Source organism: Crocuta crocuta, unplaced genomic scaffold, assembly GCF_008692635.1.
Source record: "Crocuta crocuta isolate KB4526 unplaced genomic scaffold, BGI_CrCroc_1.0 scaffold417, whole genome shotgun sequence".
Taxonomy (NCBI): Eukaryota; Metazoa; Chordata; class Mammalia; order Carnivora; family Hyaenidae; genus Crocuta; species Crocuta crocuta.
This window is the reverse complement of record NW_027536463.1, coordinates 1694456-1720738: the sequence shown is the minus strand read 5'-3', so window position 1 is coordinate 1720738 and position 26283 is coordinate 1694456. Positions and strand designations below refer to the sequence as shown.

Genomic DNA, 26283 nt, shown 5'->3' with positions numbered 1-26283 from the left:
AAATCCAGCAGTCTGATTCCAAACCCTAAGCATTCCTGAACTATTCTTTCCCCCCACTGTTAGAATCAACATGGTCTGCAAAACTACTGATGAATATGAATGGATGAACAACGCCTTTTAAAGAGAAACAAACTGTATTTGCTTGCATACATTTAAAATATCATAGGAATATACATAGAAAATGACAATAAATATTGGACGCTTCTGGGGTTAGGACGTGAATAAATGAGGAAAATGGTACAGTAAGGAGAGTTTTCCATGTATATTCTGTCTGGAAGGTTTGAATTCTGAAATATCAAGATGCATTATTTTCACAAAAATGGATAAATAAGTAAAACTTAAAAAGAGAAAAAACAATTATAAGACTCAGTAGGTTCTGTCATGTCAACAAACAATTATAAGTCCAACATTAAAAACGAAAAGTTGAGAGAAGGGCCAAGATGGCGGAGCAGCATGGAATGTTTTTTCCCCTCTCTTGGCCCGGAAATGCAGCTAGAACTACCCCAAACCATCTTGCACATCTAAAAAACTGGTTTGAGGAAAAACAGAACAATCTGCACAATTTGAACCACAGAACTTGGCAGGTGGGCTGCGGCGAGAGGTGAACTGGGGGAGAGAGAAGCCACAGAGAGGAGGGAGCNATACTGAAAAAAAGGTAAAAGGAGAAAGAAGGTTCAATTTCCATTAAAATGCTATAAACAGGGGAGCACAGAGTCTGAAAATCTGCAGCCTGACACCTGGCGGTGCTCTGATGGGAAGGGCGCATCCGCAGGAGCAGAGAGCGAGATCCCGGGGGCCTCAGGCCCGGGAGCTGCGTTCCTGCGCCGGAGAACTGCCGCGTTGGCTGGTGTGGAGCCAGGACATCAAGGGTTTACGGAAGCCTGGCGCCAGATGGCTGTGACGAGTGACCATAATCCTCGAACCACGACTGCTACACGACTGCGGGAACTTTCTCTGGGGCGGGCTGGCACCCGGCCGCAGTGTCTGGGCATTTACAGCAGCACGGTCATGCAAGAAAGTTCCAGGGGGTCGGCCTGCACGCAGCTGTTGCGTGTTGGGACCCCGCACCTGAGGGTCCGAACGGTGGAAGCTGCAGGAGCTCAGAAGTGAGGGGCTTGGAGGGGCGCCTGGGTGGCTCAGTCGGTTGAGCGTCTGACTTCGGCTCAGGGCATGATCTCATGTTCGTGGGTTTGAGCCCCGCGTCGGTCTCTGTGCTGACAGCCAGCTCAGAGCCTGGAGCCTGCTTCAGATTCTGTGCTTCCCTCTCTCTCTGATCCTCCCCTGCTCATGCGGTCTCTTTCTCTCTCTCAAAAATAAATAAAATATTAAAAAAAAAAAAAGAAGTGAGGGGCTTGGAAACAGCCCCATCTGATAAAACTCAGGAGGGAGGTGCTGACACCTTCGTCACAGACAGTGTAGAAGTCGGGTGTAGATGGAAGCTTGAGACAAAGGAGGGGTGCCTGACTGCCAGTCAGCAAGGCACAGAGTACTGATACTAGAAGCTGGGCAGCTGTGTGACGCTATTTTGAGCCCTTTGATGCATGCGCAAACACGTCTACAGGTAGCACAGTGATCCACCTAAGTAAACTAAATAGGGCCATCTAGTGGAGAGTGGAGCCACTACACCAAGACCTGACCAACTGGGTCACCAAGCTCTAGAAGATTCCAAATCTCTTTCTCTGTTAGTTTATGGACTATAAAGTGCTTCATAGTTTGACTTCTTGGGTAAACTAGATGTAATTTCAATCGTATTTCGTTCTGTTCCTGGTCCATCTATTCAATTTTTTTATTTTTCCGGTTTTATAAGAAAGATTTTTAATTTTCTTCTATTATATTTTTACTTTTTATAAATTTTAAAATTTCTATTTTACTTTCATTATTTCATTTTATTTTTATTTTATTTTTTCACTCTTTTCCATTTTCAAACGTTTTCCTTTCTTTTGCTTTTTTTCTATTTTTTTCCCATTGATTCTTTCCTTTTTTTCTCTATTCTATCAAGTTGTTTTCAACAACCAGACCAAAACACACCTAGGAGCTAGCATCTTTTTTGTTGTTGTTGTTATTTTAAATTTCATAAGTTTTATTTTATTTACTTTACTTTTACTCTTTTTCTTCCTTCAAAATGGCAAAATGATGGAATGCACCTCAAAATAAAGAACAGGAAGAAATGACAGCCAGAAACTTAATCAACAGAGATAAAAGCAAGATGTCTGAACCAGAATTTAGAATCACAAAACAATACTAACTGAAATTGAAAAAAGCACAGAATCCCTTTCTGTGGAGACAAGAAATGTAAAATCTAGTCAGGATGAAATTAAAAACGCTGTAACTGAGCTACAATCTCTAATAGATGTCACAGTAGCAAGGAGGGAAAAAAACTGAGTAGCAAGTTAGCGATAGACAGGAAAAACATGCAGAGAATAATGAAACAGAAAATAAAGAGGAAAACTAAGGCAAAAGAGCACGACATAAGAATTAGAGAACTCAGTGACTCATTAAAAAGGTATAACATCTGAATCATAGAGTTCCCAGAAGATGAAGAGAGAGAAAAAGCAGTCGAGAGTTATGTGAGCAAATCACAGCAGAAAATTTTCCTAACCTGGGGAAAGACACAGACATCATAATCCAGGATGCACAGAAAACTCCCTTTAAGTTCAACAAAAGCTGACCATCAACAAGACATATCTTGGTCAAATTCATAAAATACTCAGGCAAGGAAAGAATCGTGAAAGCAGGAAGGGAAAAAATAGTCCTTAATCTACAAGGGAGGACAGATCAGGTTTGCAGCAGACCTATCCACAGAAACTTGGCAGGCTGGAAAGGAGTGGCAGGATATATTTAATGTGCTGAATTGGAAAAATATGCAGCCAAGAATTCTTTATGCAGCAAGGCTGTCATTCAAAATAGAAGGAGAGATAGTTTCCCAACAAAAACTAAAGTAGTTCATGACCACTAAACCAGCCGTGCAGGAAATCTGAAGGGGGACTCTCTAAGGGCAGAAAAGACGAACCACAACACAAAGGACCAAAAGCAACAAAGACTAGAAAGGACCAGAGGACCACCAGAAACTCCAACTCTATAAGAAACGTAATGACAACAAATTCTTATCTTTCAGTACTCACTCTAAATGTCAATGACCTAAACGCTCCCATCAAAAGACATAGGGTAACAGAATGGATAAGAAGACAAGATCCCTCTATATGCTGTTCACAAGAGACCCATTTTAGACCTAAAGACACCTACAGTTTGAAAGGAAGGGGATGGACAACCATCTATCATGCTAATAGTCGCCAGAACAAAGCCAGAGTAGCCATACTTATACCAGACAATTGAGATTTTAACATAGAAACTGTAACAAGAGATAAAGAAGGGCATTATATCATCATTAAGGGCCCATCCACCGAGAAGATCTAACAATTATAAACATTTATGCTACAAATGTGAGAGCACACAAATATATGAGCCAATTATTCACAAACATACAGAAACAAGCTGATAGTAATATTATAATATTATGGGACTTCAACACCCCACTTACAGCAATGGATAGATCATTTAAACAGAAAATCAACAAGGAAATATGGCTTTGAATGACACAATGGACCGGATGGACTTAACACATATATTCAGAACATTCCAAACAAAAGCAGCAGAATACACATTCTTCTCAAGTGCATATGGAACATTCTCCAGAAGAGATCACATAGTGGGACACAAATCAGCCCTCAACAAGAACAAAAAGATCAAGATCATACCATGCATATTTTCAGACCACAACGCTATGAAACTCGAAATCTGCCACAGGATAAAAATGTGGAAAGATAACAAATACTTGGAGACGAAAGAACACCCCACTAAAGAATGAATGGGCTAACCAAGAAGTTAAAGAAGAAATTAAAAAGTACATGGAAGCCAATGAAAATGATAACACCACAGCCCAAACCCTCTGGGACATACCAAAGGCAGTCATAAGAGGAAAGTACATAGCAATCCAGGCCTTCCTAAGGAATGAAGAAAGGTCTCAGATACACAACCTAACCTTACACCTTAAAGAAATGGAAAAAGAACAGAAAATAAAACCCCAAAACATAAGATGACAGGAAATAAGAAAGACTCAACCAGAAATCAATGCTATCGAAACCAAANACAAAAATGTCAAAAAAAAAAAAAAAAAAAAAAAAAAAAAAAAAAAAAAAAAAAAACAAAACAAAAAAAAAAAATAACAAAAAAAAAAAAAAAAAAAAAAAAAAAAAAGTAGAACAGATCAAGGAAACCAGGAGCTGATTCTTTGAAAGAACTAACAAAATTGATAAATCCCTAGCCAGTTTCATCGAAAAGAAAATGAGAAGGACCCAAATAAATAAAATCAAGAAAGAAAGAGGAGAGATCACAACCAACACAACAGAAATACAAGTAATAAGAGAATATAATGAGCAATTATATGCCCATAAAATGGACAATCTGGAAGAAATGGACAAATTCCTAGAAACATATAAACTACCAAAACTGAAACAAGAAGAAATAGAAAATTTGAACAGACCCATAACCAGTAAAAAAAATCGAACTAGTAGTCAAAAATTTCCCAAAGAATAAGAGTCCATGGCCAGATGGGTTTCAGGGGAATTCTACCAGACATTCAAAGAAGAGTTAACACCTATTCTTTTGAAGGTGTTCTAAAAGCAACTGAAATGGAAGGAAAACTTCCAAAATCATTCTCTGAAGCCAGCATTACCTTGATTCCAAAACCAAAGACTCCACTAAAAAGGAGAACTACAGATAAATTTCCTTGATGAACATGGATGCAACAATCCTCAACAAGATACTAGCCAACCGGATCCAACAATACATTAGAAGAATTATTCAGGGGCACCTGGGTGACTCAGTCGGCTCAGGTCATGATCTCACAGTTCGTGGGTTCCAGCCCCCTATCAGGCTCTGTGCTGACAGCTAGCTCAGAGCCTGGAGCCTGCTTCAGATTCTGTATCTCCCTCTCTCTCTGACCCTCCCCTGCTCACGCTGCCTCTCTCTCTCTCTCTCTCTCAGAAATAAATAAAACACTTAAAAAATTAAAAATATTCACCATGACCAAATGGGATTTATACCTGGGATGCAGGGCTGGTTCAATATCCACAAAACAATCAATGTGATACATCACATCAAGAGAAGAAAGGACAAGAATTACATGATCCACTCAATAGATGCAGAGAAAGCATTTGACAAAATACAGCATCCTTTCTTGATAAAAATCCGCAAAAACACAGGGATAGAAGGATTGTATCTCAAGATAATAAAAGCCACGTATGAAAGACCCACTGCTAATATCATCCTCAATGGCGAAAAACTGAGAGCTTTCCCCCTAAGGTCAGGAACACCACAGGGATATCTACTGTTATTCAACATAGTATTGGAAATCCTAACCTTAGCAATCAGACAACACAAAGGAATAAAAGGCACTCAAATCAGCAAGGAGGAAGTAAAACTTTCACTCTTCGCAGACGACATGATACTCTATATGGAAAATCCCAAAGATTCCACCAAGAAACTGCTAGAACTGGACCATGAATTCAGCAAAGTCGCAGGATATGAAATCAATGCACAGAAATCGGTTGCATTTCCATATACCAATAATAAAGCAACAGAAAGAGAAATCAGGGAAACCAATTCCATTTAGAATTACACCCAAAACCACAAACTACCTAGGAATTAACCTAACCAAAGAGGTGAAAAATCTATATAGTGAAAACTATAGAAAGCTGATGAAAGAAATTGAAGGGGACACACAGAAAAAGGAAAAATATTCCATGCCCATGGATTCGAAGAACATATACTGTTAGAATGTCAATACTACCCAAAGCAATCTACATACTCAATGCAATCCCTATCAAAACAACACCAGCATTCTTCATAGAGGTAGAGCAAACAATCCTAAAATTTGTATGGAACCAGAAACGACCCCAAATAGCCAAAGCAATCCTGAAAAACAAAACAAAACCAAAAAACAAAAATAAAAACAAAGCTGGAGGCATACAATCATCAAGACAATATTGGCACAAAAACAGACACTCAGATCAATGGAAAAGAATAGGAAACCCAGAAATGGACCCAGAAATGTATCGTCGAGTAATCTTTGACAAAGCAGGAAAGAATATCCAACAGAATAAAGTCAGTGTCTTCAGCAAATACTGCTGCAAAAACGGGACAGCAACATGCAGAAAAATGAACCTGGACCACTTTCTTACACCATACACAAAAAGGAACTCAAATGGATGAAAAGACCTAAACATAATAAGGAAGCCGTCAAAATGGTAGAGAAGAAAGCAGGCAAAAACCTCTTTGACCTCGGCCGCAGCAACTTCTTACACAATATTTCTCTCTATGAAAGGGAAATAAAAGCAAAAATGAACTATTGGGACCTCATCAAGATAAAAAGCTTCTGCGCAGTGAAAGAAACAATCCTTCCTGTTGGCTAAAAGGCAACCGAAGGAATGGAGAAGGTATCTGCAAATGACATATCATATAAAGGGTTAGTATCCAAAATCTATAAAGAACTTATTAAATTCAGCACCCCCTCCCCCAAAATAATCCTGTGAAGAAATGGGCAAAAGACATGAGGACACTTCTCCAAAGAAGACATCCAGATGGCTAAAGACACATGAAAAAATGCTCAACATTACTCATCATCAGAGAAACACAAATTAAAACCACGAGATACCACATCATACCAGTCAGAATGGCTAAAATTAACAACTCAGGCAACAACAGATGTTGGTGAAGATGTCGAGAATCCTGGTGGTGGTGCACTGCTGGTGGGAATGCAAACTGATGTAGCAACTCTGGAAAACAGTATGGAGGTTCCTCAAAAAAATAAAAATAGAACTACCCTACAAGCCAGCAACTGCACTACTAGGTATTTATCCAAGGGATACAGGTGTACTGTTTCAAAGGGGCACATGCAAACAATTGTTCATAGCAGCACTATCAAGAATAGCCAAAATATGGAAAGAGCCCAAATGTCCATTGATGGATGAATGGATAAAGATGATGTGGTATATATATAATGGAGTATTACTCGAGAACTGAAAATAATGAAATCTTGCCGTTTGCTACTATGTGGATGGAACTAGAGGGTATTATGCTAAGCGAAATTAGCCAGTGAGGGAAAGACAAATATCATATGACTTCACTTATAGGAGGAATTTAAGATATGAAACAGATGAACATAAGGGAAAGGAAGCAACAATAATATAAAAACAAAGAGGGAGACAAAACATGAGACACTCCTTAAATACAGAGAACAAACTGAGGGTTGTGCTCAGGGGGATGGTCTCAATGGGTAAGGGATATAAGAGAGGACACTCATTGGGATGAGCACTGGGTATTATCCATAGGGGAGAAATCACTGGAACCTACCTGGGAAATCATTATAGGACTATATGCTAACTAACTTTGATGTAAATTTAAAAAATAAAAATAATAATAAGTAAAAAAGAAAGAGAAGTTTAAGACATTTTTGGGGAATTCAACGTTTTATTTTGTCAGGCAAATGATTTCTTCAATATCCAGTTAAATATTAATGTACTACCTACATTTAGTTTGTTTTCTCAGAGTGAGCATTCACCGTAATGACAGTTTCATCATGCTAAATTCTATTCACAAACCTACACTTTGAACAAAAGTGCATTCCTAGGAAATTTCTGTACAATACAAATGGAAAACATATTAAGTCACTGAAATGTCAAACTACACAAAATAAAACGAATTGACCACCAATATTCATTATATGTTGACAATATTTTTTAAGAAAGAAATTTGTCTTTACATTTGGCAGTTATGTTCAAGAATTTCTATAATTTTAAAAGAAAAGTAATAAAACTATATACAATTGAATAATGTTCAAAGGAGAAGGTATTAAATAGCACAAATAATATTATAAAACTAAACACCCTTATTGTCTATCAGTCTGGGTTTACACGAAGCAAGGTGACCCAATCCTCTGATTCTAAAACAATTGTACTTTAAACTCTGTACATAGAATAGAATGGCCATAAACATTGGAGATGGTTTTGGCTTTTCATTGGTGTCCATTTCTATTTTTGCACACAGAGAAGAAATAAAGTTTAATTATATTCTTTAAGCAGGCAAAATATTTGTATAATAAACTGCTTAAGCGAGTACTTTAGGATCGTACACATTTGGAAAAGAGCTTTTGTTTATTAGCTTATTTCTGAATGAACATTATTTATGTTGTGTATTTTAACTGCAGTCTTTGCCTTCACTGGGGCCTCCTCTTATAATATCATAGCTTCCACCACTTAAATAAGAAATCATATTCTTAGATTCTGATCAATGATCACATTCATTTGGACAATGACTTTAGTTCATGCTTTTATATACTGTGGTGCTTAAAAAGGTAATAAATCGACTTTAACTTCTTTGTGGATGGTAAGCCATAAGTAAAATTTTGTACTAGATTTTGAAAAGGTATATGATGCAATTTCTATTTGCACTTGGAAACATGAACATTTTTTGAAAGGTAAATAAAATAAAATAAAAAAGGAAAAGTTATGTTTTTAAAGATAACAATAGAAGGACATTTCTCATATTTCTCCCATCTAATTGTTATTTGCAGTAAAACGTTAAAAAATAAATTATTCTAATGAAATGATCCAAACTTATAATTAGAAGTTATTTTTTCATATAAAACTTACCAGATTTGTATTTATATACCAGTGTGCATAAGTACTAGAATTCTTTTAAAGAAAGTGTGTCTATTTTTGTTCATATGAGATTCTTTTTTCATTTCTCCACAAAATGAGCACGTCTGCAGCACACACTAAAGACCATTTAAAAAAATGAATTGGTGACTTAAAATCTGTATGATATCTGAGGTTGGTAAACCAAAAATATGTGATAGTTAATTACTGAAATTAATCACTGATGTTAAAAACTAGTTATATTTTTTATAAACAGCTCTTCATAAAATTGCATTCCTTACTTTATTTTTCCCCATTTTAGATAGTTCCACCTCTCATATACAAGTTTGATATTTCATTTTCTCTTCTTATACCGTTTACTGTGCCATGTGGACTAGAAAGTTAGAACAAATACAGTAATTAATTAAACAGTGTAAGATTATATTCTCTGAATCTTTAATAACTTAAATAACTTCCAAAAAAAAGTGCTTTCATTTGGAAGGTGATAGCATAAGAATATAAACTTAAATGCTTCACTGACATAACTCCAATCAAAGATGTTATGATGAGGGTCATTAACAAAAAACCCCACAAAGATCAATAATAGATATCAGCAACTGACCATTTTTATGATAAAAAACATAATATATTTCACTGGAAGAAAATAAACTGCTCATTTTTTCTTTATGAATCATCAAGTTTTATACAATTTTTAAATACTCTCTTCCTTGACTTGTATCTATTCCATATTTATACAACCTTTACAGTGTAAAAGTTTTGAACTTGGCGTTTGCTCTCATATATAAAATCATTGACAATTCCGAATCTAAACCATTAATGCAAGCAAGGAAGATCACAGGGTTATGGCCCTTGTTCTATTAAAGGATGTAAGAATTTTAATTTTATAGCCACCATATTGATTTCTAAGAAAAAGTAAATAAAGATATAAATAAAATCTGGGTTAACTTAAATATTTATATGCACCATGAGGACCATGACATGTCTAGTGCTAGTCAATATCATACAAGAAAATGCATGCTCATTTCAGTTCATGTAATATTCACTTTAGGAGCGAGTAACCACATTTATCAGGAATTTCCCATGGGTAAATTTTTTGCTCAAGGGTAAATTCTTTGCTCAAAAATTGATCATTGAAGACAGACCATTCTTTAATAGAAGCATAAGCCCCAAGTAAGAGAACATTATGACTCTGGCAACTGATTCCTCCTGTTTCTACTTTTCCGGCTATTGATGAGAGCTTTTAACTTGCCATAGTCCCCTCTTATCTTCTGGGTTTCTTCTCCATGTTGATGTTGCTGCCGGGTATCTTTGCAGTACTGATTAATCATCTGCATTTCTGAGTGGCTGAATGCTCCCATGATGTCCTTTGGGTGGAAGGGTAAAGCTCTCACAGAGCTTGCCCAGGTCCATGGGGACCATTTGTCTGTCACAACAGCCACCATTTCGGAATCTAAAACTTTAAAGTTGATCTTGGCTATGGTCTGCTTGAAGCTGTTTTCTGTTGCAATGCAGTGATATAGTCCTTGGTCAGAATCCTGAACAGAGCGGATTAGAAGTCCTTGTGAAGTGGCTATGATTCGTTCATTCAGCTTCACCTAAAAGAGAGACTCATCAAAGATCCAAACCCAACTCTGTGTCTTCTAAAATGAGATGATCAATATATACAGAGTACCACTGAACTCTCAAATGTGGCACTGATTACAGATTAGCTTCCTTCTTAGCGAACATAAAGTTTCAGTCAGTTCCACTGCCTGTTTTGCTGAGGAGAGGCTGTCTTAGCACTGAATCTATTAAAATCTATTGAAGAGAGGGTGAAGTTGTCACCCACATTGCTAAAAACAACTGAAAGTTCATTCCCTTTGGATAGAAATAGTTTCTCTACCAATAAACAGAGTTTTGGTTGCTTTGGGAATATGAATCACAATCAACATATATAAATAAAATTCACAGATAATTTAAAATACCTATTTCATCCTTAGTTCTTGCCCTTAATTGCAACAAAACACTCTCTTATTAGTACAATCATTAAGCTTCAGTTAAATGGCTGAATTTTATCATTTTTCAATGAATGAATATTCTCCTAACTAAAAACTGAAACAATTTATTACTTTATTAAAGGACTAAGATGACTCAAAAAAAAAAAATCATGTAAGCAGAGGATGAGTTTTGAACACCATCAAGCGTTTTTCCAATTATCCCATACTAAAGAATAACTAAAAATGAGCTGAAATGCCATCATCTTCTAAGTGTTTTTAACTGCCAAGGAAAGGTAATACAAAGCTATGAAGTAAATATTTAATTACAGGCTTATTCTGGAAAAACTATCATTTGTTGGATATTAGTTAAATGCATGAAATCCATCTTTATTAAAGTTCTAGCTATAGTATTGCCAACAGACTAAAAACTTAAGTGGTAAGTTTGACATGGATACTCCAGAATGTTCTTTCACTGAAGGAAAAACAAAAAAACAAACAAAAAAACCACACCTGACCCAAATCAAAATAATGGAATGCATGTACAATGCTTTCTAAATGGTAAATTTCTGTATAAATATATTTTATTATTAATGAAATAAAACCAAACATAAATTGTTTTAAGATAAAAAGTAATCCTCACACAATAGCACAAAAAGGCAAAGTATACAATTGAAATACAGATAACAGAACAGACCTAGAAGAGGCAGGTCAGGAAGGACTGAAATATATAAACTAAAGTTTTGATGTTAACTTAATTTGTAAAGTTTAAGTGGGTCCCAGAATTAGTTTCAATCATGCAGAAATGTATTCAGAAACAAGATGAAAGAAAGCCTTTTCAACTTGTGCAAAATTAGGAAAAATTTTGGACACCAATTTGAGAAATCCATACAATATGTATATAAAATGTGATGCAGAAACTTCATTTCTAGGAATTTATTTCAGAAGATACAGTCATAAGTATGCAAATATTCATGTACATGATGTTTTTGATAAGAAGAAAAACAATAACCTAAGCAGTAGATAGCTTAAAAAAACCCTAAGATATATTCATATAGTGGAACACTATGTAGCTAAAAAAAATAAGTTAGCTCCATATGTACTTACTGATATTAAAGTGGGTGTGTGTACATCAGAGGGAGAGAGAAAGATAAAAATCGGAAAATTATGGAGAATATTTGGAGGAATACATTATTATTGAATATATAATTCCTATTAGCTTTATACTCTGGGGAATGTGAATAAATATTGAAGTGAAGGGGAAGAAGACTTTTAGTTATCACTTTGTACTATTCAGTATGAACTATTTGCATTTTTCTCCATTAACTTTTACCACATCTTACATTTTAAAAAATTTTTAAATGTTTACTTATTTTTTGAGAGAGAGAGAGAGATAGAGCATGAGTTGGGGAGGGGAAGAGAAAAAGAGGGAGACACAGGATCTGAAACAGGCTCCAGGCTGTGAGCTGTCAGCACAGAGCCCGATGCGGGGCTTAAACTTGGGAACTTCGAGATTATTACCTGGGCCAAAGTCAGGTGTTTAGCCAACTGAGCCATCCAGGTGGCCCTGTCTTACATTTAAAAAGAAAAATTCAATATTTACATACTATTAATATGAGAAATAAGCATCTGTTGGCCTAAACTACTAAGAAAGAATTAGAATAAATTTACTAAGATACTATTAACTTGTTTAGCCAAAGTAAGAAGGAGTCGAAATTGTGCTCTATAAATTCTGGATAAAATAGATATGCATAATATATTATAGTTAATTTTTTCATAGTCGTATAGCAATCTGATGTTTTTGAGATTGGAAGAAAAAGCAAGACAGTAATAACTGAGTGTCTACATTCTTGGGCATTCTGAAATAAAACATTAGAAATATCACAAAGGATACTCAATCATTAAATCTATAACTCAATCCATTTTTAATTTCATTAATTAATTTTGGTGGCATGTATTCAAGGTTGTATGTACTCATTTTCTTTAAGTAATATAAATTATATTCACTGATTGTATATTATTCAATTTGACTTTTTATTTTATTCCTTTTTTGGGTTTATGTTTGAGAGAGCGAGTGAGAGTGCATGCACATGTTCACATTGGGGATGGGCAGAAAGAAAGGGAGAGAAAGAATCCCAAGCAGGTTCCACGCTCAGCATGAGCCTGAAGTGACGCTCGATCCCATCACCCAAACCATGAGATCATGACCTGAGCCAAAATCAAGAGTTGAACACTTAATCAACTGAGCCACCCAGGTGTCCCTCTATTTAACTTTTTCGTGAATTAAAGAGAAACATTTTATTCATGTTGGGTAATCCCTGTTTGAGTTCTAGATTTCCAATTCACATATGTACACTTGGACCTTCTCAGGAAGAACTGTCTATGATCAAGTGCCATGCTTTAGCCTAAGAATTTCATTTCTGTACAATAATCACCATCACACATTATGAATTCTATCTCAGGTTATGTTGTAAGACAATTATTATTGTCATCTATATCCACTCCAAAGAATTTAAAATTAATAAGTCTATAGAAATTTCAAGTCCTTTTTTGATGATAGAGTTTTGTAGCAAAGTAAACACATTTCAAACAATATTTTTTATTTAAAAATGTTTAAAAAGATTTTTTTTAGTATCATAGAATTCTGGGACAAGAAGAGGCCTTGAAGGTCATCTGACTCCTTTTTACTTCAGATGGTTAAAAAAAAAATTTTTTTTTTTTTGAGAGAGAGCTTGCTCATGAGTTGGGGGGAGGGGCAGCAGAAGAGAGAGAGAGAATCTTAAGTAGGCTCCATACCCAGCACACAGCTCAACAGGGGGTTCAGTCTCAGGACTGTGAGATCATGAAATCAGGATATGGATGCTAAACTGACCAAGCCATCCAGGCATCCCGGTTAATTCTCTCATGCAGTGGTCATCAGCCTACAGTTTAATATTCAGCGGCAGGGACACACAATTGACTAAACAGCTCCTATCGTCTCTGGACAGGCAGGTATGAGTTGTAAAGTGTCCTCCAAATGGAGCCAACATCTATTTCAGTAACTTTGATGCAGTGTCTGGTTCTATAGCTTTGGACTGTATCCATTCTACATGGTCCTAATTAACGTAGCGTGTAGTACTAAAACTGTCCACAACAGAATACACCCAAATGTGGAAGGCTCCTATTTCTCCTTTGTTCCGTCAGACTTTATGAACACTGCTAACAGTATTACCTTTTAGACTACCCGAGGGCTTTATATATACATATATATTTTTCTTCTTCTTTCTCTTATTTGTCAGTTCAACATGACGTCAGTATTATGGAGTTCATCACTTATAATATTTCACCCTATGCTCTTTTACAATGTTTCCCTTTTAAAACAGCTCTTTCCAATCAGTGAAAAGTTAATGTCAGTGTTTTTTACTCAAAAAACTGCTTTTTCCATATCACTAAATAAAGGCAGTGCTCCCATAAACAATGATTCCATACATTACCTAACCAAAGCCCTAGAGTTATGGATATAAAGCAAAGGAAACAGATTACTACATAGCAGAAAAATGTTTCTTACCATAAAAGTTACAGTTTAGAGTAATTTCTTGCTGAGGAAAACTGAATTGTTTAAAGCTCCCTTTTATCTTGTGAATCACACAAAGGTGCTGCTGTGTGAGAACTTGGCTTCTGGTTTTGCACACATCTTGTTTCTTTTACAACTGCTTCCTCCTATCACTACCCCCCATCTTGAGTGCCCAAGCTCTTGTTTCAATCGCCGTATTACAGAGGTGAAGAGGCAGCGAGGATTTCTAATTAATTCATCAACTCTACAGATAAAGGATTTTAAAGGAAGTGGCACTTGTCGTCCCAAGGCCACAAAAGGATGTTCATTTGTCTTTTCTTTTTCACTTGATCTGAGCCTCACTAAGGGATGGTGATTTCATGTCTTCCCAAAGCCGACTGATTGCTGCGGCGCTGCGTTACTCACCTCTTTCCTCCTGTCTTTGTCTTTCTGTAACAGCCACTTGATAGATGCCTGTGGAGACTTAGGGGCACATTCAAGGAAAGTGGTGTTATTTTTTACTCCATACTGAACAATTTCAGCTGCATTTCTATATGCTGAAAAGCAAAAATGAAAGGAGAAAGACAAGGAATAGAACTTAAGAGCATATTCTTCTGTATGAATGTTTATTTCTCTATAAAATTGTGATCATCTATAGAAGCCACCAAAAGGCGATTTTCAATCAATTAACAAGCAGACATTTAACAATGCATCATTTAACATGCATTGTTTACCTGTTGTGTTTAACCTAAAGGGAAGGAGAGAAAAACACAGGGGGACTGAGGTTTATTCAAGAATTACCCGATACCAGGAATGCCCTTCATACCATTTTGCGTTTTTAATTATTACAATATACTTATGACTTCAGCTTTCTCAGCTTTTCATAGCTAACATTAACTGAAGCTGTGACTTATTAGGAAACACATCCTACTTAAAGAGTTAGTAAGTGCGAGGCATTATTAAAGCCTGGTTCATCCATATTCAATGTAGTATAGATGAAATTCAGAAGCTTCCGGAAAAGTCAGAAAGCAAAGAGTGTCTACAATGGGAAGTGGTGGTTAAAGACACAGTCTCTGGATTCAGAAGTATTGGAAGTAACATTCTGACTTCACCAATACTGGCTGTGTAACCTTAGACAAGTTACTTGACCTTTCTGTGCCTCAACTTTAAATGGCTCTAAAACATGGGTTATGCTTTCGTATAGGTTCTTTACTGAAATTCTTAATTTAGGAAGACCATTTAGTGTAATCATGTGGTAGCTTAGACATAAACAGAATGTTCATTCATAAAACAGGGATAATAACAAACGTTAGTACAGTTTTATGAACATTAAGTGAGATAATCCATTAAAAAGCACTTAACACAAGTTCTGACACGAAGCCAAGATAGATGTTCGTTCACCATGACCCCTACTGACAGACAGTTCTAACATTATACAAAATATTATTAGTAGAATTGGCACATATATTTATAAAGCACTCAGTATACACAGAAATGATAAACTGGATTTAATCCCTCAATTAGATGTATGGAACATCTAAGCAAAATGTGTCATAATTTTCTCCTTATAGGTAGTGTAGTTAGTAATAAGAATGTCATATTTTACTAAAGAAAGACCCACACTCAAAAATATTAGCAATAGGAATCTTGGTATTAATTGTTAGTAACAGTGTGTCTGTAGCACCTTCATGAGCCAAGAAGAGCTCTGCCTGAAGATACTTCACTCAAGGGATTGATGTGGAGTGGAGAGAAAATGTGCTGGGGATAGTATAATAACATAGGATCCACATGTGAGGATCAGAAAAGAATGGGTTAGATTGCTTGTAAGGCATAAGGCAGGGCTGCCAGAAGTACTGGACTGGTTATAAAATGTAAAACTGAGGCGCTGCAGCACACCATGAAAAGAGCAGGATGTTTACAATAGCATGAAAAGGAAGCAATCCAAGTGTTGAGCAATAGATGAATGAATGAACAAAATGCGATATATGCATACAATGAGTAATTTTCCATTTTCAACAGACAAACATCCTGACACATGTCAACAACATGAATGAACCCTGAAGAAGAAGTGAAATAAATCAGTTACATAATAATAAATATTTTGTGATCCCACATATAAGAGGCATCTAGAAGAGTCAAATTCATGAAGACAGAAAGTAGAATGGTAGCTTCCAGAGGCTGGTTCGGGGGGAGTGGGGAGTTATTATTTAATGGATATAGAGTTTCACTTGGGAAAGATGAAAAAGTTCTAGAGATGAGCTGTTTGTACAACAATGTGAATGTACTTGATGCCACAGAATTGTACATTTTAAAATGGTTAAAATGGTAAATTATATGTTGTTTATATTTACCACAATAACAAAGAAGTTACTTCTCTTTGTTCTTTCAGTGATAAATTTTCTTAAAAGTAATTTTCTTTTCTTAAGAAAGAAGATAATAGCTTTGTTTCTTCAGAAAGAAAATAATAGCTAGGAAAATCTGTAACTGATACCTATGTGAAAGACCTACCAACAAACATACCCAAGGCATCTGTGTCCATGGACATTGTCTTTTTTACTATACATACAAATGACATATAATTTTTAATTTCCATATGGGAACACCAAGAATCTTTAGAGTGAATCTTTCCTTAAAACGTGAGATCTGAATGTATTATGAGGGTTCTCTCACTGAAATGTGATATGGAGCATTGCTACTCTTTGCCAAAATTGACCATTGCTCACTTTTAATACCTTTTAGATTAAATCCTCTGCATTGGGTCAATGGATTTCCATGTCTCACATCTTGTCTTCGGCTCCTCCTGTAAGTGCACAGACATATAAAACTGTCTAAGAATTAACATTGCCGATTACACCACATTTAAAAGCCTGCCTGTTTAATTTCACAGTATTTTAATTGCCTAAGCTTTCACAAAGATAACAGGTCTGTCTATTTGATACAGCTATTTGATATTTCCTGTTCAACACTTCTATGATGGGATGGGTACTTGACCCTGTTTTCATTCTGAATTAATTCCGTCCCTCCCCATCTGCCAAGAGTGATAAAATGGCTATGAAATCCTTATTATTTGCATTTCCTGGGTAAATGCTATATTCCAAATTAATAGTGTAAATTTTAGTTTAGGGACATTCAGCCAAAATGTTCTAAGATGAAAACCTCTAACGTATAAATTCACTAGCATCTTCTTATGATTTTTTTCTTAAATGAACATAGCTTTCTTAGAAGAGTCAACACTTTCTAACACTTTCCAGACATATTAAAACTTTTCTGAAACAAGTGATAGATAGAACATGCCTGTTTAATATAAAATTAAGCAAAACTGTTCATTTACTAGAATAAGAATTTTCCTTCAACTTTAAACTTTGAAAAATGTCAAGTCAACAGAAAAGTGGATGAATACAATGAACACTGATATACTTAGTCACATATAGTTGTATTTTGCCAGATTTATTTTTTTCTCTCATATGCAAGTAGTATGTTGTATATATACTCTTCATGCACATAATGAAAACCTTTAGAAAAGCTGCACACATGATAATACTTTACTGTTAAATACTTTAGCATGCATCTTATAAGTAATTACTTGTAACAATACTTTATTCAATAATGTCATATAATACACATTTTATAGTAAAATTTCCGATTGTCTCCAAAGTATCCCTTATGAATTTTTTAAAGTTTATTCATGATCCAAAGTTCACTCATTGCATTTTAGTTGTTACGTATCATCATCTTAAGCATTTCAAAATTTAGTTACATTCTTTGTAAGCTGGTTATTATTTAAATCAAAGTTTTTAATTATTCAANTGTTATATATATTTAATAAAAATTTAATATATATGTGTATATACATATATATATATATAATTCCAATTGTATCACATAGTGAAACAAACCAAAATAGAGCAACTGAAATTCTCTTACCAATAAATCATGGTATGAAGATTGCTATAAGAGAGAAGGAAAGGAACCTCTCTTTAAATATTGAGAATACAGGGCTAAACTGATTATTTACTATCAGGCTGAGAAATATTTATATATATAAATAAGCATTTTAATAAACTGGGTTAGCTGTTAAGTCTCTCTTAACATTTTTAACTTTAAGGGTAAATTAAATACTCAGTAAAAGAGCAGAAATATTAAAATCACACAGGGATTATCAAATTTACAAAGTGAGACTAATCTCAAAGTATTGATAGTGAAAAAAATCATTTTTGGTTACAGCAAATAGTAGTTTGTGTATTTAATGGATTATATACATCTATTTATGGAAATATATCTATAACATTTTGTGTCATTTATGCATTCTTTTTCCAGAAAATCAAACAATCCTTATTTAATTTTATATTTCTAATACAACCTGCACACACACACAAACTTGTACTCACTCTTGTCTCAGCAAATACAATTAATGCTGAAATCTAAAATAGCTCCTATTCTAGCTTTTTACTGCATTGCATTTGCTGTATTTCCAAGTCACAGCATTATTTACTTGTGAGTGAACTATATTATATGAGCACCACATGAGAGTTCTTATAGCTGAACAAGTGATTTTCAGCCATCTTGAGAAGCAATATCACTCAAAATGGTTAAATTGATTGTCCTGTGACTAGCACTACGTTAGGGTTTACATAGCTGGGCAACCTGAATTTACACTATCACATAGCTTCCAGACATTCCAATACAGAAAACCATTATGTCTTGGACTAAATGATGAGATCAGCACGACAGCTATCTGAGATTTTTTTTCTCTCTGTAGATTTCCTTTAGGGCATTCATACAGCACTGTAAAAGCATGCTGGTAGGCAGAGTAATATTATATTGCATGTAGGATTTGGGATTTGAGCTCAAGTTACCAATGTTTTCTCCCTTAGAGTCTAATCCTTTGGATAAACAATGAAATCATTTTGTTCTTGTATATAAAACAGATATTTACTTGAAGATTGAACTGATTATCTTGCCTTAGATAAAATTTCTTACTTGCATGTCTGAATCCAGAATAAATAACATTTGGGATTAAATTGCAATATTTGATACAAATGCACAAATATTTAAAATACTTGAGAATGAAAAGGAAAATTGCTTGCACTGTTTACTATGAGCAAACTTAAAAAAAAAAGAAACTACTGAGCCAATGATATTTAGTAACTTTATTATATCAAAGTATAAAGTCCACTGATTTCTAAGTTTCACTGTACTTCTGTTTCCATACAAAAGACATGTTTTTAATTTTCATTCTCATTAATTTCTCCATGTGATCTTTGTGTACCAGATAGACAGACAATACAACAGAAATAAAACCAGGTAAGTTAACACTATTAAAGAAAATAAATATGGAAAATACAAGTGATCATTTTTATTATTACTATTTAATTACTAAAAATATATGAGAATTTAGAAAATAGTTAATTCAGCAAACATGGTTTGCATTCACTATGTGATACATGCTTAACTAAGTTTTAAAGTAATTTGGAGATCATTAATAATATAGATATTTTTAATGAAAATTTCAGTGTGCTAGCCAAAGATGGGTGTGAATGTCAAGGAATAAGAGACAGGCAGACAGACAGATACACAGGTAGTAGACAGATAGATAGATAGATAGATGATACGTTTTAGCTTTCTCTAAAATATTGATAGAATTAAGACATTGCTAGAGATTCCATTCTTTAAATGATTGTTACTTCCTCTTTTGACCCATAATACATGTTTCCTCTCCTTGCTTGTACTTTTTTAAAATTAAGAAATAACTGACACATATTATATTAGTGGCAGGTGTACAATATTATGATTGGCTATATGTATATCCAAAATAAGCCTAGATAACATTTGTCACCATACACAGTCACAAAATTTTTTTTGCTATGAGAACTTTTAAGATCTACTCTCTTATCAACTTTCAAATATGCAATACAGAATTATTAAACATAATCACTATGCTGCACATTACATCCCCATGACTTAATTATTTTATTATTGGAAATTTGTGCCTCTTGAACCCCTTTGTTCATTTCTCCCAACTCCTACCCCACCTTTGGCAACCACCAATCTATTATCTATGTCCATGAACTTGCTGTGTTGTTTTTAAAATTCCTATTCAGATCTGTCCACTTTTTTAATTGACTTGTTTGGGTTTTTTGTTTTGTTTTTATTGTTTGTTTGTTTATTTTTTTCTACTAAGTTGTATGAGTTCTTATTTGGATATTAACCCTTTATCTGGTCTATGGTTTGCAAATATTTTCTCTCATTCAGTAGGTTGTCTTTTCTTTTGGTGATGATGTCCTTTTTGTGTAGAAGTCTTTTAGTTTGATATAGTCCCACTGGTTTATTTTTTCTTTTGCTTTTTTTTGCTTTGGAGCCATATGTAAAACTCATCCCTAAGACTTCTACCAAGGAGCTTAATGCCTATGTTTTCTTCTAGGAGTTTTGTGGTTTTAGGTCTTACATTCAAGTCTAAATGGTTTTGAGTTAAGTTTTATCTATAGTGTAAGATAGTATTCTAGTATTCTTTTGTATGTGGCTGGCCATTTTTCCCAACACCATTTATTGAAGAGACTGTCTTTCCCTGTTGTATATTCTTGTCTTTTTTGTTATAAATTAATTAACCATATATGTATGGATTTATTTCTGGGCTTTCTATTATGCTCTATTGATCTATGTGTCTCTTTTTTATGACAATAGCATATTGTTTTGATTATTATAGCTTTGTAATCTAGTTTGTAGTCAAGGAACATGATGCCTCCAGCTTTGTTCTCCTTCCTCAATATTGCTTTGGCTATTTCAGGTCTTTTGCGATTGCATACAAATTTTAGTATTGTTCATTCTAATCAAGTGGAAAATGCCATTGGAATTTTGATAGGATTATACTGAATCTACAGATTGTTTTGCGTACAGTGGTGGTTTTAAAATATTGATTCTACCAATCCATGAACATGAGTTATCTTTCTATTTATTTGTATCTTCATTTTTTTTATCAATGTATTGTAGTTTCAGTGTACAGATCTTTCACCTCCTTGGTAAAATATATTCCTAGGTATTTTACTCTTTTGATGCAATTGTAAATGGGAATGTTTAATTAAATTCTCTTTCTGATAGCTCATTATTAATGTATAGAAATGCGACACATTTTTGTGCGTTGATTTTGTACCCTGCAACTTTACTGAATTCATTTATTAGTTCTAACAGCAAACCTATGCTACATGGTTTCATACCAGGCATGATATTGTAACATTCAAACATTGTAAGATAGTTTCAGCTCTTTCTTCATTAGAAGGAAATGATTAAGATCATGATTTGTGGTATTAGGATGACAATGTAGAATCTATCTTTAAATATACATCTTAGAAATGATAACTGGGGTTATAATTACAGGGAGAATATAAGAACAAATGAGTTAACTCATAATTCAGCAGAAATGTCTTCAATGTAAGGAAAATCTCAAATATGCAATAATAGTCTATATATAGTATGGAATTTTACTTGAGAACCATTCTTTGTTAAATAAAAATGCTTGCTCACCAAAGTCAAGATCTGGCAGTTATGTAGGGAAGGAGTAGTAATCTCCAATTTCTTCACATTAGAGGGGATGCTGGTATGCCTCAAGGACTATGGTAAGAATCACTCTGTAATCCTCACATCACTTTCATTCTTAGGAAGTGTGTTGCTTCTGGGGCACCTGGGTGGCTCAGTTGATTGAGCATCCTATTCTTGGCTTTCGCTCAGGCCATGATCTTATGGTTCATGAGTTTGAGTCCTGTATTGGGCTCTGTGCCAATGGTGTGGAGTCTGCTTAGGATTCTCTCTCTCTCCCTCTCTCTCTGCCCCTCTTCCACTCATTCTCTCTCTCTTAAAATAAATAAATAAATAATAATAAAGAAAGTGCATTGCTTCAGCTTCCTTCAGCACTAAATCGTTTAATAGATAGAAGATTGTATTCTGGGGGTTAGACATGCCAATTTTTAGAACTTTTTGTCAAGAAAAATGTATTGTCTTACAATTATGGTAATACTTTTTAAATATAACTGCTATCATAATTGGGAGTGTAAAACAAGTTTGGTAAAAAGCAATACCAGCAATGGCTACAAATACCATTGACTTGAGATTACATGTGGAATTTGCTTCCCTCATACTATGTGTTCAAGTTGAAATCTCCAGTGTGGTGCAAAGGGAAGATCTCTGGGTATTGAGGTTCAAAAATTCTATGTAGATATCAAAAGAGGACATAGACTTCCTGCGTAAATCTCAAAATGACACAGAAGAACATGGGTCTTTGAATACAGATATTAAACACTATTGGTTTAAAGCAAAGGTATTCTCTTCACATTTCATGCTTTTAAATACAAAAGACTTTCAAATTTTTATTGTTCTTGTTTTTCATGTTGTATGCCTAGCTCTAGAACATTGCCTGGCAAATAATCATCTCATGATACAAATTTGTTGAACCAATATATAAAAGTATCACAACAATCTTGACATGCAAAAGTACCAGGGTTCCTTTAATCTGTCTAGGTCTTTAAGGATCTATATGTGTAACAGAGAATAAAGAAGTTATAAAACACCTTCATCCTAATGATTTCACTTGAAAATCATTAGCGCTCACGGCTAGTCCTATTTGGTCTCTGCTGCTGACCCTAATTTTGTTAGGTTTTGGGTATGGCACCCATCATGACCCATATAAAGAGATGACTGAAAATAGCTATGACTTTGGCTGACCCTAAATTCTGCATATTCTTTGTTCTATAATCAGGGTCACTACTGGTGGTCCCTTTCAACTTAGTGCAGGCTGGTTCAAAATTTCCTATCTAAAAAGTTTTTGCTTGGATAAATGGAACTCAGCCTCAGATTGCCTAACTCTCTCAATCTGACCAGCAACCATGCTCTCAGCATTCAGAGAGCTAAAGAGCATGGTCATCAAGGTTCTGAAAGCAATTCAGGGTACCCATGTTGGAGCAATGTTCCTGTTGCCAAAACTAAGACAAACATTTGATTATAGAAAAATTAAGTGCCACAGGAAACATTAGGAAGGTGGGATTTAATCATATCCTGAAGTACACACAAAATCAGGTAATGTGAAAATGTTAAATGCTGTTTGAACTTTTTGACAGTTCACAGGTGGGGATTGTCTTGCTACAGGAGGTTTAAGAGGCGAAATAAATTTTTCCAAGGAGATTCTTAAATATAAGAGAACAACTGAAGGTTGATGGGGGCCTCGGAGAGGGGAAAATGGGTGATGGGCATTGAGGAGGACATTTCTTGGGATGAGCGCTGGGTGTTATATGTAAGTGACGAATCATGGGAGTCTACCCTGAAGTTAAGAGAACACTGTACACATTGTATGTTAGCTAACTTGACAATAAATTATACTAAAAAAATAACATAAAATAAAATAAAAACCAAAAAAAACAAAGGACTGTATCCTCACACATCTGTGAGAATCTCAAGTTTTTAGGCATAGCCATTTACTTCATTCAATAACTACATGTTATTCATAACATTCATTCAATAACTACACATAGCTACTATTTCTAGCACCATTTAAAAGAATATATGTGGAGCATGCTTGTTTGTCTGGTAACATCACTTGTGATTTTCAGCTGAATGTTTGGTACTCACCGCTTCCCAGTTGGGTAGAATCTAGAGCAAGAATGGCCATCCCAGGCACAGTAAGGGTCCCTGGCCAGGCAGCAGTCGGCACAGGCTGTACCGTAGATGTGGCAGCGGTGCAGAGACACTTGGGAAATGCCTTCATTGGAGCTCACATACAACTGTTGCTATTAGAGGAATGATTGTGATTTATTTCAGATGTGGACATGAAAGAGGACTTTCAGCAGGAACACGTTATAATATGTGTCTACACAAACTTAGATTCATTTTAAAACAGACTAAAAATAAGAAGCAAAGTACAGAGGGTAGAAAGCCAAAATAAATAGATTTCTCCTATGTTAATATGCTTATAACATTACCACTTTCCTGTTTAAAAAGAATAAAAAGCTCAGAGCGCTATGTAGAATGGTAATACATTTTAGACATTGGGATTTATTGTTCTCTCAGATGTGAGCTAATATATTACAGATTTAAATTATGATGTTTGCCTTATTTTTTGAATGCACAAGGCAGCTTTCTTTTTCTTCAAATATGGGAACCCATCACCTTGTAAATTTGAAAAAGGCAAGTCTAAAATAAAGGGTATTTTTAAGTTTAGGGAAAAAAGTACACAGTATTAGATAAAATTAAAGAAAAACATGTTTCACATGCCTTTGAAAATGACATATTACTCATTAGAGCAATTTTAAATTATTTACAAGAATATCAGTATTTATCTTTAGACATGCCTTAAATTTTCTGTATAATCCAGTGATCTTCAGCACCCTAAGTCATAAATAAAGATTTCACTCTTCTTCATTTGGACAGTGACAAGAGCTTCTTATGATACTGCTCCAATTCTTTTATCTATGTATAAATTGGTTCTCACAAGTTGAAAGGTTAAGTTTCTAAGTGACACTTATTTATAAAGAAGTGATATTATATAATTCAAGCTAGAGAATCTGTAAGCTGGCACTTGATTATGTGCACATATGCACATGTGCACACACACACAGGCATCTATACATATTTCACATATATACAACTTAAAATTTAAATCAATAGGGATACCACTGGTCTAGTATTTTCTGGAGCCAGACTTCTGGGATTCAAATCCCAGCTCATCCACAAATATACTGTGAAACTTTTCTGAATCCCAGCCTCCTCTTTGATAAAATTGGGATAATACAGTATCTATCCCACAGAGTTTTTTAACTAAATGTAAGGGCTAACTCCATATAAAATCCTTGGAATAGTGCCTAACTCCTAAGCACTCAACGAATGTTAAATAATGTAGTAGAATAAAATGCCAGTTAACAAAGTATCAATTTATACATTTTCAATTCTAATTAATAATTTGAATTACTCTCAGTGTACTGTCCAATAAAAAATATTTTATTCACACCAATTAATTTTTTAGAAATGGGGCTGAAAATAATTGGTCCCCACGTGAGAAAATCCAACTATAAGAAAACAATAGCATATTTTGGCAATAATAATTTCCCTAAGAACATTTCAAATAAGATTTTATTGAGTACAGATATAGTGAATACATCAGCTACATCAAAATATTTTAAGGAAACTGGTTTATTTCAGCAAAGAATACGGGTAGTTTTCTTCTAGAAATTATCATTTTTATTAATCCAACAATTTTGTGCTATATAGAATGCAAGAATAAACTAGGGAATAAGGAAGCATAAAACAGAAAATAAAATAATCTGAGCAGTAGGGAAGGTACTAAGTTCATGGTATTTAAATGTATATGAAATACCATGGATGACTTACACTTCTTTCTCACTGAAAAATTAATGTAGTATTCAGTTGTGCAAATGAGTGCCCCAAAACTCAAATAATTACTGTATCCTAAATCTAATGACTGAAAGAAACATTTTTAATTACCTGTAATATAAGATGTTGAAGACAGATTTAATAGTCAGTCTTTCCTGTGAATATATGTGTGTTGCATACTGCAATTTAATGGAATGCGTTGTGAATTATGTGTATACCAGCTAAATTTCAGGTTGAATTGTAACTTATATTACTGGAATTGTATACTGGGCTACTAGGCCACACAAATGGCTCTGTGTCCGTTTTGAATTTTGTTCTGATACGTTCTCTTTTCATTAAGCTACTGTAAACAAAGGGCTCCCCTGCTGACTTCAAAGACTATTCTGACTTGGGATCAGCTCCCTAGGACATTGGGGAAAATGAAGAATGGCTTCTTGTTACTTGGGAAAATGTTTGTTATGCACCATACAAACATTTTTACAGATGAGATCTTTAGCTCCATTGTACCCTATTTATTTTTCTTCATAAAATTGAGTCAAGTGAAAAGAGTACAAGACTGACTGTGAAATACTTCTTCATCTGTTAACAGACCAAATAAGGTAAAGAACACTAACGTTATGTCACCAGTTGTGCTAACACTTAAAATCTTTATTCCATATTCCAAGAAAAATAGGTCTCAGGCTCTTTAAACAGT

General features: G+C 34.7%; 1 protein-coding gene across 1 annotated transcript in view; it reads right to left on the bottom strand.

Moving 5' to 3' along the window:
* Positions 1-7518: 7518 nt before the first annotated feature.
* Positions 7519-26283, bottom strand: part of SEMA3C (semaphorin 3C) — a 173701-nt gene continuing 154936 nt past the window's right edge. The window contains exons 15-18 of the mRNA XM_077748524.1: positions 23832-23989; positions 16952-17019; positions 14646-14776; positions 7519-10309 (exon numbers count right to left, since the gene is read on the bottom strand). Of these exons, the coding sequence (XP_077604650.1) occupies positions 9896-10309; positions 14646-14776; positions 16952-17019; positions 23832-23989 (771 nt within the window). The 3' untranslated portion in view covers positions 7519-9895. The remainder of the gene's footprint in view (positions 10310-14645; positions 14777-16951; positions 17020-23831; positions 23990-26283) is intronic.